Raw genomic sequence first — 12768 nt, 5'->3', positions numbered from 1 at the left:
AGAATTGGGACTGGTGAAAGGGCATGCGTTATATCTGGTATATCCAATTGCCAATGTCTCCTTTTTTTGCAGTTAAGCTTGCATCCTTCAGGATTTGTAACTACTGTCCAGCTAAAGCTGTTCTGCTTCCGCAGCGTAAGCCACAACCAGCGCCTGAGAATGAAGGGTTTTGCTCCCAATGAGCAGAGGGTTCAAACACAGGAGAGAACCATTGAGTGTGATTTGGGTAGCAAAGAAGCAGCAACGTTAAGACTCATGATACTACAATAGACGCAGAAAAATGAGTCTTATTGTGTTACTACTTGGGAGAGACTCTGCTTCCAGTAGCCGTTTCCATCACTCTCATTAGAGCAGAAGTCAAGTTCTTGGTTCAGTGACACACATCGAGTCTGCTCTCTCCATCAGTGCTTAAAGCACAAAAGATATTTATGCTAACCATATAAAAACATTTAAAAACTGATAAAGATGAAGGAATTTGGAACAAGGTTGGAGACTACTGCTTCTAAAGAACTTGTGAATTGGAGCACAGGGATTATATCGCTGAAAAAGACACGCTCTTCAAACATGGAGCACATGATATACCAGCACCAGTTCACTAGACTAAAAACATTTTCCAGGCAATGGTGCAAAAACCTTTTGAAGTCAAGCAATATTGACGTAACAAAAAAAAAAAAAAAAAAAAGCATCAAAAGTAGCCTCATTAATTTTCTTTGCCTTAGCTAACGCAGACAGTACAATTGTGTCTTCCTTTGTTTCACTTTCTTCTTTCAGAAAAACTCATAGCAACAGTAGAGGAAATGAATTGTGGGTTTAGTGCCACAAAAACATACGAATGGGCTTACTTTTAAGCACGCGAGAAGCTCACTGGCTTCAGCTGGGACTGAATGTTCGGCATATGGTGCAGGGCTCTGCCAAGGCGGGACCTACTGGCTGGACACGGACAAAATGTCTACGCGCCGTCAGATAAGCTGAGCCAAGGTATTCACACTACAGCATGAATTAGCTGCCTGTAGAGATGGTAGAAAGAGTTCAGCTTTTAGCAGGGCATCTAAGAGCCACAAACACTGTAAGACCAGGTGGTGTGGAAAAAAAAAGTGTCCCCTATTCCTGATATGAGAAAATGTAGAGAATGCACACGGAAGATGCAAGAGGGAATATAATAACACTGAGAGGATTTGCAGACTTTGGCAGAACAGTCTTGTAGCTTCAGGCCAAAAAGAGATGGATAAGGCAGAAAAATCAAAGGGATGGAGTGTATGCGAGGGGTGGCTGAAGGAATGCGCTGCACTGCGTGCAAAGCAAGAACCAACCACAGAGCAAGACCCAACGGCTTTGTGTACACAGGGAACAGAAGAATTAGGCGAAAGGTTACAGCCTACCTAGAAAGAAGGTGATACGGCGAGCACAGACCCTTATCAAATTTTGCTATGAAAGCTTTGTATGAGCCATCAGATAATGAAAGCTGAGCTGTGGCCTGCAGCAGCTTTCTCCTAGCACTGAACTCATGCCCACGCTGAGGTTTTCAGATGCAGGTAGGTTGAGACCCTCACGCTCCAGCTCAACATCTGAAACCTGGGCAAGGTTCAGCCTCTTAGGCTGGACACCTATTAACATTTCCTAACAGAACAATAAAGTTTTCATATTGAAACTCCTGTAAGTTTTAAGACTATAAAAGCACTAAGCTAATATATTTATGTAACTAAATATTTACATTATATTATTTCAATTCATACTGTACATTTCATTGCTAACATTTTCAGTAAAAGCCTTCTAAAATCAGCCTTCTCTTTTGGGTTTTTTCTCCCACCCTGAAAATGATTCCTGGTATCTTGCCAGTCTCCAGTTCATTACTGGGAGTCGACAACAACCAACTGGAAGATGACTTTGCTTACTTTCCTATTCCAGCTGCATGTAGTCTTCTGAGATAGCTGAAGGTGATCATTAAAAACTCCTAAATAAACAAAATATTGCAGCAACAGCAAAAAAAAAAATAAATCCAAAACTGCTCTGGAGACCACATTTCAGAACACTTAAAATATGAAGTAAAACATATTAGGATTAAAACAGATTTAAATTGATTCTGTCACTTCATATTCTTCAAGTAACAGATTCCCACTATATACATGACATGCGTGAGCACTACAAAACCAGTAAATTACTCTTCTAAAGGAATACTTCAAAAGGCTTCCGGCATTTTGGAAAAAGTAATTTGGATAAGTAGGAAACGCAGAAAAAAAGAAGCACAGCTACAAAAGAGCTGGAAGACAGCCATGTCCAAATATCCCATTCCTACTGTCTAGATCTTAGTCTAGAGACTTCACAGGTTATTTTAAAAACAGACCAAAAAAGCTTTTGTTTCCTTAAATGCCACCTTTTTTTTTTTTTTTTTTTTTTTTGCAACATACCTTGAATTATTTTGCTGAATTATACACAGCTGGTTTATCCTGTACCTTCTCAGAGTTTATGGGATAGGATTCAGGTTTCAGAGGAAGGTGCCTGTTCTCACCAAGTTACACTTGGCATCCACGAGCCAGCAGCAAACTCTGACGTACCATGCCAGAGTAAAGGGGAAGAGCCGCGACGCAGCTTCAGCAGGATGATACTGCCTGAGGAGAATCAGCAGGACACAGGATACAGCATCACAGACACTTTTACTACCAAGGAGTAGAGGTAAAGACAAGAAAACACATACAGCTAATTGTATTGACCTCGTATCTGCTCTACTGTACAAATAATCTCATTGGTTTAAGTGTCTATTCAGCAAACTTTTAATTCAAGACAAGCCTAAGTGGTAGGTCACAGCAAAGTTTTCAGTCTTGTTTAACAGGATTAAAAACCTGGCTAGCAAATATTTTCTTAAAGTAGACTATGAGCACCACAAAAAGTTGCTAGTTGAGAAAATAAATCTCTCACAGCTGTGGCTCACAAGTAGGGTCTCCGCAAGACTGCAGACAATTTTAAGTCCTCCCACTTTCAGTAAAAACATTGGAAAGTTTGCACTGGAATTGGTAAGAACGAATTAACTTAATATATGAATTCTCGTTGTACTGATGAACTTCCCGTCCTGCAGGCTCACAGGTGAGAGCCGTACACCAAGCTCACTCAGCTCCCATACTCTCTTGTGTACGTGTACTTGCAGGGGTAATTGTCTTAGTTGTTTCTATCTGTAACTGCAAACAATTCTTATTGCTCCTCTTTGCCAAGTACGCCTTCATTCCTTCAGAACATCATGTTAGAATAAACTCTTATATTCTTAAAAACTGCTGAAATCTGAAACTCAAATCAGTTAGACTTAACTCAGCTTCAGGGTTCTACCTCATAAATTAGCCCATGTAAATGCTCTCCGATTAAATCCAGCCACAATGAACACCTTAAGTTAGCTTAACATTTCTAGCTAAACAGCTCTGAGGACATTAAACTTTATTATTACACATCAAGATTAAAAAAAAAAAAACAAACACATTTAAATTAACCAACAATGCTATTCAGAGGTATATTATTCTTTGGCTTAGAGAAAAAATACACTAAAATCTAAATTTCCAGTTAGATGAGATGAAACATTATTTTAATAAACTTTGAGCTAGAAAACAAAGGGATATAATTTGTCTCTCATGTTTGCTCCATTAATGTGAATGAAGGCTAACAGTCAATAACGTAACCATTTCAGTTTTTTAATCCACAGAAAATATTCCCTAATTTTGCTTGCCTTAAAGGGATGAGGCTGAATCTTTAGAAAAGACAAGTTTGCAGCAGGTCACAGTTGATAGCAGAATACCCTCCTGCCCGCTCCCCTGGTTTAATTTATACACTTCATGTCAGAATCCTACCTGCTCTCTTGTCTATAAAGATTTCCAGGGAAGGTAAATCTGAACCGGTAACCACATGAACTGATAACATATAGGCTCACTTCCCCTCCAAATCACACCGGCTAAAACCAGTGGAAAGATGATTAGTCTTTAGCATCCTTGAATTCTTACAAATTACATTACAAAAGTCCACTCTGTATTTTACAGTACTGAATCAGGACAGAAGATACAAATATATTTTACTCCTGTATGATCTGGTTTTCCAAAAGCTGGGCATCCTAACCGATCCCTAGCTCTCTTGAAAAGCCCAGACCAGGTAGTCCTTCCGAAGAACCATGCCTGGAGCCAAGTGCATGTGGCTCTATCTTGGAATTTCAACATGTAAGGGGAAAAACAGGTGGAAAAAAAAAGAGGAATTTTTATCACTGTAACCATCAAATGATCAAAATAAACACTCTATTTCATTTTAATAAAACTAGCTTGAATCAGAAAACTGAAAGAAGCCTGCTAAGTTTGTAAATAGAGTGAGAATAAAACAGCTGTGAGAACGGTTTATAGCATACCACTCAAATACACACACACAATGGAATCGCCTGTTTTATTTAGTGGAATCACTTTTGTAGACTAGAAATATTTCCAGCTCCCATTTACTGCAATGCAAGCCTCCACCATCAACAGGCAGTTTGTTCAACTGATTCCAAACCAAGGAAAAAAAAAAAAAAAAAGAAAAAAGAAAGAAAGAAAAAGTACAATCTCAAAAGTTAAGTTAGAAACTAAGTTCACACATTTCCTTTGGGACCAGGAATCTGTACATAGTACAAAAAATACATTTATTGAATTTTCTGTAAACACACAGTTTGAATTGTGTAAAACTGTAAATAGTGGGTGAACTACATGGAGAATAATTTATTATATACTGTTATACATTCTACTTCAGGAAAATAGTTATGCTCTTGTATATTACTCTTAAATTTATAAATTCCATAATGAAGCTGTGTAATCTGCAAACATGCTTTTCAAGCTTAAATCTCTCCATTCGTAACACACATTTATACAGGTCAGCAATGAAAAAAGTTACACTTGCCGTAAAATAGATATAAAGAGGTCATGAATTTTCTAAAAAGACAGGCACAGCATGTCACTACAAACGAGGTTCTTACGGTACGATGTGGAGTCAATTCTGTGAGCAGACAGGTGAAAACTCTCTAATTCAGCATGTTGTACGTGGTCGCAGTAACAAGACAGATGCTAGAAACCAAAATCTCTGCTTTGAAAGGTTTATAAAGCAGCAAACCTCACACTTTTAATCAAATATCCAGTATTCCCTGCTAGGAGAATCCAGGCTTTTCTCTCGTATTAACCCTGCGTCACTAGTAATTAAGTTTTTTGAGTAGCAAACTCCCTGGCACGACTTGCCACGAACATTTGCATAATCCAGCACTTACTCCAAAAACTAGATTCCTGGCACCAAAGAGTTAGATCCAGTTAATAAACACAACTTAACTCTTGGTACTCAAGGTCATGGCGAATCACACCACCAGCAATAAAACGTATGCTAGGAAATCCCAACTTCCAGCATCAAGTGGTTGCATGGCATTAACCCACAGAACGCGTGGCAACAGGTACTGCAGCATCTATGTACTGGGGACTCTGCTGTATTGAAAACTCCAGTTTCCAATTTAAGAGTCTGGAAATTTCAAATTGCAGCAGTCTTGCCAGTCTAGCATGAAACACTCAGCGAGAATAAAAAGTTCCCCTAAAAATGCCGACAAAGATCCTTTCAGCAGGTCCATCACTGGACACGGAAATAATGTGATGTAAATTCGGCACATTTATTCCTAGATTTTTTGGTCTCATCCTTTTATTTATTCTTTACAGCTAAAAGCACTACATCAAAGACCGAACCTCTTAAATTGCACCCTTCTGATGCCTTAAAAGAAAAAAATACTGACTTACATTTTTAGATAATTATGAAATTGTTATCTCCAATTAATCTAAAATCTTGCTTTAACATTACCACGTTCTTCCCTTTGGCTTTGAAAAGCTTTTTGAAAACCAAAACTGAATAAAGACAACATTTCTTTTTCATTCCAAGAAAAGTGGGACAGTTAAGGCTCCAGCAATACATGTGCAAACTTTATATATTGTGAGTGAAGCTCCATCAGCATCAGCCGGATAAGAAGCACAGTACGTGCCTGATTTTCCCAAGACCGCCTTAATTTAATTGTTCCCCGTAGTTTGAACAAAAATGTGCTTCAGCCTGAAATCCCAACAATGAAAATAAAATTGGCTAGTCAGTATTTCCACTGCTCAGACTGGGTTGAATTCAGTAACGCAAGTGAAATTAAACCCTGGACTCTAGTCCATAGGCCTCAACAGAAATAAAAGTATGTAATGTTTTACGACCCGCCAGTCTCAGTTTTCCCATTTTTCTTCTCAAAGATATTTCTCAAAAGAAACAACAATGGCACCTCCTTCGCTCTGGAGGCTTACTCTCAATCTGTATTGAGAGTCCTGTCTAGCTGTAAAAAAACCCCACACTCCCACCAGCTCTTCAGAGCCATACAGTTAATGGAAGCAAAAATGAATTTCAGTTTTGGCTCAATGTTATTGAGCGAGCTGAGAAGTGCAGCTGTAGTGCTCTTAACGGAAAATGTTACTGACACAGCACTCACCCTTGCAAATAAATGGCTGGTTACACAGTAGTAAGGACCCTTGGTTTTATTTTTCTTTTTGGGGAGAAAAAAAAAAAAAGTAGATATGTAGTGATAACTGAAAAAGCATTCGGGCAGGAATCAGTACAAGTTAAGCGTAAAAATCTGGCTAGGCATAAACCAATATAAACTCTAGAAACCTGACCTGCCATCCCACCTCTACTGAAGTTTTGACACTTGCAGAACAAAACTATTTCACTGATTCTATAAAAGGCATTTTTAGATTTAAGCCCACTTTCCCAAATTTTGCGGTTGCCAAGGTTAGGGGTTTTGCTCTTGTTCCATTTAAAGCGAGCCTCCCCAAACCCCCATTCCTAAGACACCGTTACCACCCCTCTTCTCTGAGCTTGGAAGCGAAGACTTTACAGGAGTGTCTGCCTGAGGGCGGTGGGGGGGGGAAGATCTGTTTTACTGCTACTCAGAAAGAACATCAGATAAAAACATACATAGAGCAAGGAAAACAGGTCACTGTAGGCCAACAACTCCGACACAATCAGGAGAGTAAAGCTCCAGACTTTTAAGAATTAAGTAAATAGTAGAAATATATGTAGATTTTTCTGGAAACAAGTACTCAGTGGGAGGTAATGTAAACTCAACTTTTAGCACGCTGTATATATATATATATTTTTTTTTTTTTTTTACTTGAAAGCATTTAGTGGTCCACGAGAACAAAGAAAAGCTTTAAGTTTTCCTACAGCTTCTTGAACTTCTGTGAACAAATGCCACAGTCCAGGTTACTGCTACCTCACAAAGCAACGTTACTAAGCAAAATAAGGCTACAGAGATGTTCGGAAGGGGCATGCCTGGGTCTGCAGGGACAGCTCAGAAAGAGCTCACCAAAAGATCAGATGCTCTGATCAGTATTTCACTGACAGGTCAGTCAAAAGTACTTAGCCCCAGACTGTTAATTTTAAGGTCTCTCCATTTTTACAGCTTACAGCTGAATCGCATTCAGTTTATGCACTACAGCATCCTAGAAATTAATGCGTGGAGCCTGTATTGGTCTATGAAAGCTGGGATTACCATCATTTCAAACACACACAGCTGTAGGAACAAGGAGCTATACTAGTCATCTAGGAGACATCGTTTTCACACCTCATGAAGCTTGGCACAGAGTAATGACACCATTTTCTACAGAAAACTGCCAGGTACAGCTCTATAGCTCTACACAGTTTCTGAACCTAGGCAAGGTACATCAAGTTTATAATAAAATACTGTATTTGCCAAATGATGAGCAAAATAGTAACATTTTACAAAAGGTTAGCACGTTACAGACATGGCCAAGTTTAAACATCAAGAAATTTAAATATACCAAGTCATCTGCACACAATAGCAATTCAAGAAGGTGTAGGTAGAGACGAAGGTGAACACCTCAGCATGACGAAATCTTGATGTACACTGAAAAAAGTAAACTGCAACAACCGTACCATTAACCTCATTGTGGCAGCCATGCCGTCTGTCCCATAGGACAGAGCCACGTACATCTAGAGAAAGCGAACACAAACTAAGTTTGTCAACACGGAACTTGTACACAAGATGACATTAAAACCCAAGTCTCACACTTCCAGTTTTAAGAATGATTACCAAGGCAAAATGTTTGTCTTTAGAGTGGAGAAAGATCTGCAAAGGCTTCGATACTCCCTACACAACTCATTTACCTGCATTTAGGGTGCGGTTCCCCAAATTGCAGCAGAAGGGGTGGTGCAACCATTCCTTTGCTCTTAGTCCCATCTCCCCACTCTGCATCTCGCCTACTATCAGCATCCCATAGCTGGATTATCAACTTACCCAGCTGAGGAGTAGGGATTCTTTTTCTTTCTCCTAACTGCACGGTCAAGATCAGCACGAGTGCTGGCACAAAAAGGGAGCTAGGGGCAAACTTACAGCAATAGTTTAGTCTTGATACAAGTGATCATGAAACCATATCCTTAGTTCATACACTACTGAAAAATGAAACACAATAGGAAGTCTATCCCATCCCAGTGAACCAAATTAAAATAGAATTCTGATCAGGGAATCAATTGAAGTGAAAACTGTTCCCCAATTTTTTTTTTTTAAATCACCTTTTTAATTTCCAATGCTTGAACTGAGCGAAATGGCTCAGATTTTAGCCTATATAGCTGAGACAGTACCAGCTTTTCAATGAACAATTTAATGGATGCTGAAGTCAGTTTACCATAAGCACAGCTGTGGCACCTGCATGAACTGGGAAGGTAAGTGCTACCATTACTCATCTGCTGCTTCATATTCATCAGGCACCTTGCTAGTACGACACAATCCAGGATTACCGTAACTCAGCGTAGTTTAATGACAAGCAAATGAAATTTCTCTCTCCGATTCTGACTTCTGCTGGAAGATTAAAGTGAATGATGGTCACGCATCAAGGTCTTTGTGGTGCTGCTTCCTGAAAGGCCCTGGCTTCCTAACTTGCACGGGACCTGCAGATTTCTGCCCCACCACACGTACCGAAGACTATTGATACAACAGATTTACAAAGCCTTGCAAATCTGGGACCCTACTTAATGTAATCCTATTTAATTAATCCAACATTGCTTTTAAAACACAGTTTAGAAGCCTCTGTCTTGAACATATTTCAATGCTGAATTAGTGAGAATTATTTGAAACAGTTGTCTATAAAGCAGTACAGGTATTCTCCCAGCAAAACATTTAATCTGACTATAACAAAACTCACAGAAACTGAAGCCAGTGAAGCTGTCAAACGTATAAGGAAACAAACTCGCATGGCACACGAAGCAAAGTAGCGTTACAAATGTCATTTCCTTTGAAAAACAAGCAAATCGGGACCATCCTATTTGAACATGTATTTAAAAACACATCTTTTAACATCACACAATTTTCATTTTTGTCACAGAGGAATCTTTTTCCAAGAGGGAAATAAATAGCACACAATACTTAAAAAAAAAAAAAATTGCTGCCTTGCCCCTGAGGTGCTAATGTCTTTAGCATTTAAAAAAAGTTTCTGGTGCAAGAAGGAGATGCACAAAGGTGCAAAAGTGCCTTTTCCTTTTCAGAGCAGTGAAAAGTACAGCTTGCCTCTTTTCTAGGATGCTTTATATACTTAATTCGTGTATTTTCTAATCAAAATCTGTATCTAAAATGGCAGTGTTTATGCATACATAATAGATTCAGTGCTCTGACTTCATCAAAACGCTGAACATAGGCGGGAGAGAGAAAGGCCTGAAACGGGCTTTCTTCCACTACCCTCAAACCTAGTTAAATCGCCTGTAGCAACAGCAGAATTATTTCCTTTCTAACCTTTAGGAGACCTTGTAAGAAGAGGCTTCAAACAGATCATTTGTCACTCAGACAGTTTACGTGATTACAGTTTGAATTATGGCTTTTCACACCACAGTTTTGCTTCCGATTTTTAAAGTTTAAAACTCAAAGGTTCCACAGTCCAGTTCAAAGTTTTGCAGTTTCCAAAACTAAACTTTAGTCTCTATGAAAAAGGACAGAATTTTATCTGCCTAGTCCTAAATCAAGTCTAGCTTTTTGCACTAATACGCCACGTATTATTAAATATGCTTGTTAATTAGGTGCCTGTGAAGCTATAACTTAACATTATCATAGTTTTGCACTCTACAACAAAATTAGACATTTTAAGCATTTATTCATAGGTAGGTAAGGAACTGGTTCTTTAAGCAAAAATTGCTATAAATTTATAAATACAAATAGTGCTTATTTTTCTTCATTCATGCTTGAACAGATTACAAACTGAATACAATGAAGTTACGTTTAAGCACCCCACATAGACAAGAGGGATAAAATAAAAGTCTGCTGGTATATACTATACTTAGTTCAATACACTATAAGTTACTTTTTCACTGTTCAGTGTTCCCTAACACTGCATTAGTTTTAAGGCTATATATACAAATATGTATATTTAAAGTTAGGGAAAGACAAATATAGCAAAATGCATTGTACTACATTTTCCTATCAAAAAGTAATTATACACCGAGTTTTGATTCTGTTTAACTGCAGTAAATGTTACAATCTACTTGTTTCACTGATTTTCCTTTGGGGAATCTGCCTACTAAATGAGTAAACTACATATTAAATACAATATTCTCAACCAAAAAGACAATACAAGGTGCACAAAACAGCAGTTTTGCAAACACTACTGACTTGAAAACTTATTTTTTTTTGTATGCTCAATGGGAGAAAGCTAAGCTTAAATCAAATTAGTTTATTATCTTATAAAATTTTAAATTAGAATTTTAAACAACAACAGTTAAATATTGTCAACATGCTATATCTCAAATCACAAGTACTGTTTAACCACTAGTCTCTCATTCTAAGTAAGTGGGTCAATTAAAAACACACACCATAAAATGTTAAAGATTGTCAGGCTTTAACAAATGTATTTTTATCAAACAGTAGGCAAATTCAAACCAATGCACATCTTCAGTGGGGAAAAAAACAAAAACAAAAAGCCTGAAAAAACCACACTTGTAAAAAACAGGGTAACAGATTAATCCCACATCATCCTCTAGCATATGGCTATGTCTTGGGCAATAGTCAAAATCCTTCCCATTTTAAAAATGGGCTACCAATTAATAAAAATATTCTTCCACAAGTAAAATATCATTTACAATGGCACTGACATTTTAAAAGGCAGGAAAAAAAGGAATTACACATTTATGGATAAATTTCTTGTTTGTTAAATCAAGCTTTATTGATAAAATGGAATTCAAAGTATTTACTTGGAACAGCAGCAGACCCAGCCAATCAGGATTGTAAAAATGCTGCAGACTCCTACTGTATGTAGAAAGCTGCCTGCTCGTGCTCAGTGATTAGTAGTTTCAGGTAAGGGTTAATGAAAAAAGAGGTGCAAAGAATCAAGGCATTCTAATCCCAAGGTTTGTATGCGTATGAACATGATACTATTAATAGGGCATGATTTAACTCCCACTGAAGTCAAAATCAGAACTCCCTTTAACTCAATCTGAGAGCAGGAGTGCGTCCAAGAAAACAAGATACGCTTGTTGAAGAATGTGCACTACTCTTAGTCATTTCTCCATCGCCAAGCAAATTCACACATTAATTTCTGGTAAGTTGCCCGTAAGTTCAGCTTTCATATAAAACAAAGTTATCTTTACAGTTTTGTGCACCTCTTGAGCACCTAGCTGGCTAGGCTGCTGCTCCTTGCAATCCAAAAACCACAACATGAATTTAAAGGGATATATATTGTTGCATCACACAAGCCAAACATTTCTTCTAACCTTTATAGTGATTTAAAGCAGTTCATAATTAAATATGAGCATTTTGTACAAAGACAATTGCACTTTACAAAAACAAAATCATACAACATAAATTGCTGGAGTCTGATTTACAACATGAATTATGGTTTGAAATCACGTTTACAGAAGTCTGTTTTACAAAAAAGATCAGTTCCTGGGCTAGATGTCGTACTGCTGTAGTCACTCTCACCAACACATCACACTCCCTTCTTTAATTAAGGTTGAGGATGGATGTTAAGAAGGGTCACTGAGGCTGGGCTGCACTTTCATTTGAAGGATGCAACGTGAACTCCACAGCTAGATGAGCAGTTTTACCACATATCATCAGTTGAGGCAGAATCCTTAAAGAAAAAAGAAGGAACCCTTTAAAGTTTGGAGTGCCCACAGTTACAGCAGGTTCTGGATAATCCAGACTGAAAAAGGTAAAGACTTAAATCATTTTAGGAGTCTGTTCTTCCCCTCCATTTCAGAAATAGCATTTAAAAGTACCTAAAAACCACATAAGCTGAATTAATGAAGCATTAAGTACCAAGACATGTCAAAATCTAACCAAGTATTTTAGAATGTCCTCACCAATCCTCAAAATAATGTCCTAGGAACGTTACTCAAAAGCGTTCCCAGAGCAGGTAGAAGTAATACAAAATGGATACACTTACGACACAGGTGCGTTGAAAGAGTAGGATGTGCCTCATGTCATTTGTTATTATCATTACCATCTTTTGTGTTCTCAGGATAAGCTCATCAACTGACACCTCGTTAGAACTCAGATCAATTTTAACACTTATAATTTAAGGTTAGAGAGGTGCAGTTTGGGCAACTGCAGGAAATCCTAATTTTGGATGGTCATAAAACCGCAAGAAGAAATGTATTTACAAAAAAACTGGAACCAGAGACCTGCCGTGCTCTAAATCATGGTCGCATGGCCACAGTACATGGCATTACAACCATGCATCCAGTACCTGAGTATCCCTAAAATTTCGTCCATTC

The 12768-nt window shown here is 38.1% G+C and overlaps 1 protein-coding gene across 2 annotated transcripts in view; it reads right to left on the bottom strand.

The window, feature by feature from the left end:
- Positions 1-4617: 4617 nt before the first annotated feature.
- Positions 4618-12768, bottom strand: part of PPM1A (protein phosphatase, Mg2+/Mn2+ dependent 1A) — a 35054-nt gene continuing 26903 nt past the window's right edge. For both annotated transcript variants that reach the window (XM_086750013.1, XM_086750012.1), the window contains one exon: positions 4618-12122. Coding sequence is in view for 1 of the 2 variants with exons in the window: in XM_086750012.1 (XP_086606138.1) it covers positions 12093-12122 (30 nt within the window). In the remaining variant the exon portion in view is untranslated. The remainder of the gene's footprint in view (positions 12123-12768) is intronic.

The sequence above is a fragment of the Chlamydotis macqueenii genome, chromosome 5 (assembly GCF_036417535.1).
Source record: "Chlamydotis macqueenii isolate bChlMac1 chromosome 5, bChlMac1.mat, whole genome shotgun sequence".
Lineage (NCBI taxonomy): Eukaryota > Metazoa > Chordata > Aves > Otidiformes > Otididae > Chlamydotis > Chlamydotis macqueenii.
This window is presented reverse-complemented; position numbering and strand designations above follow the sequence as displayed.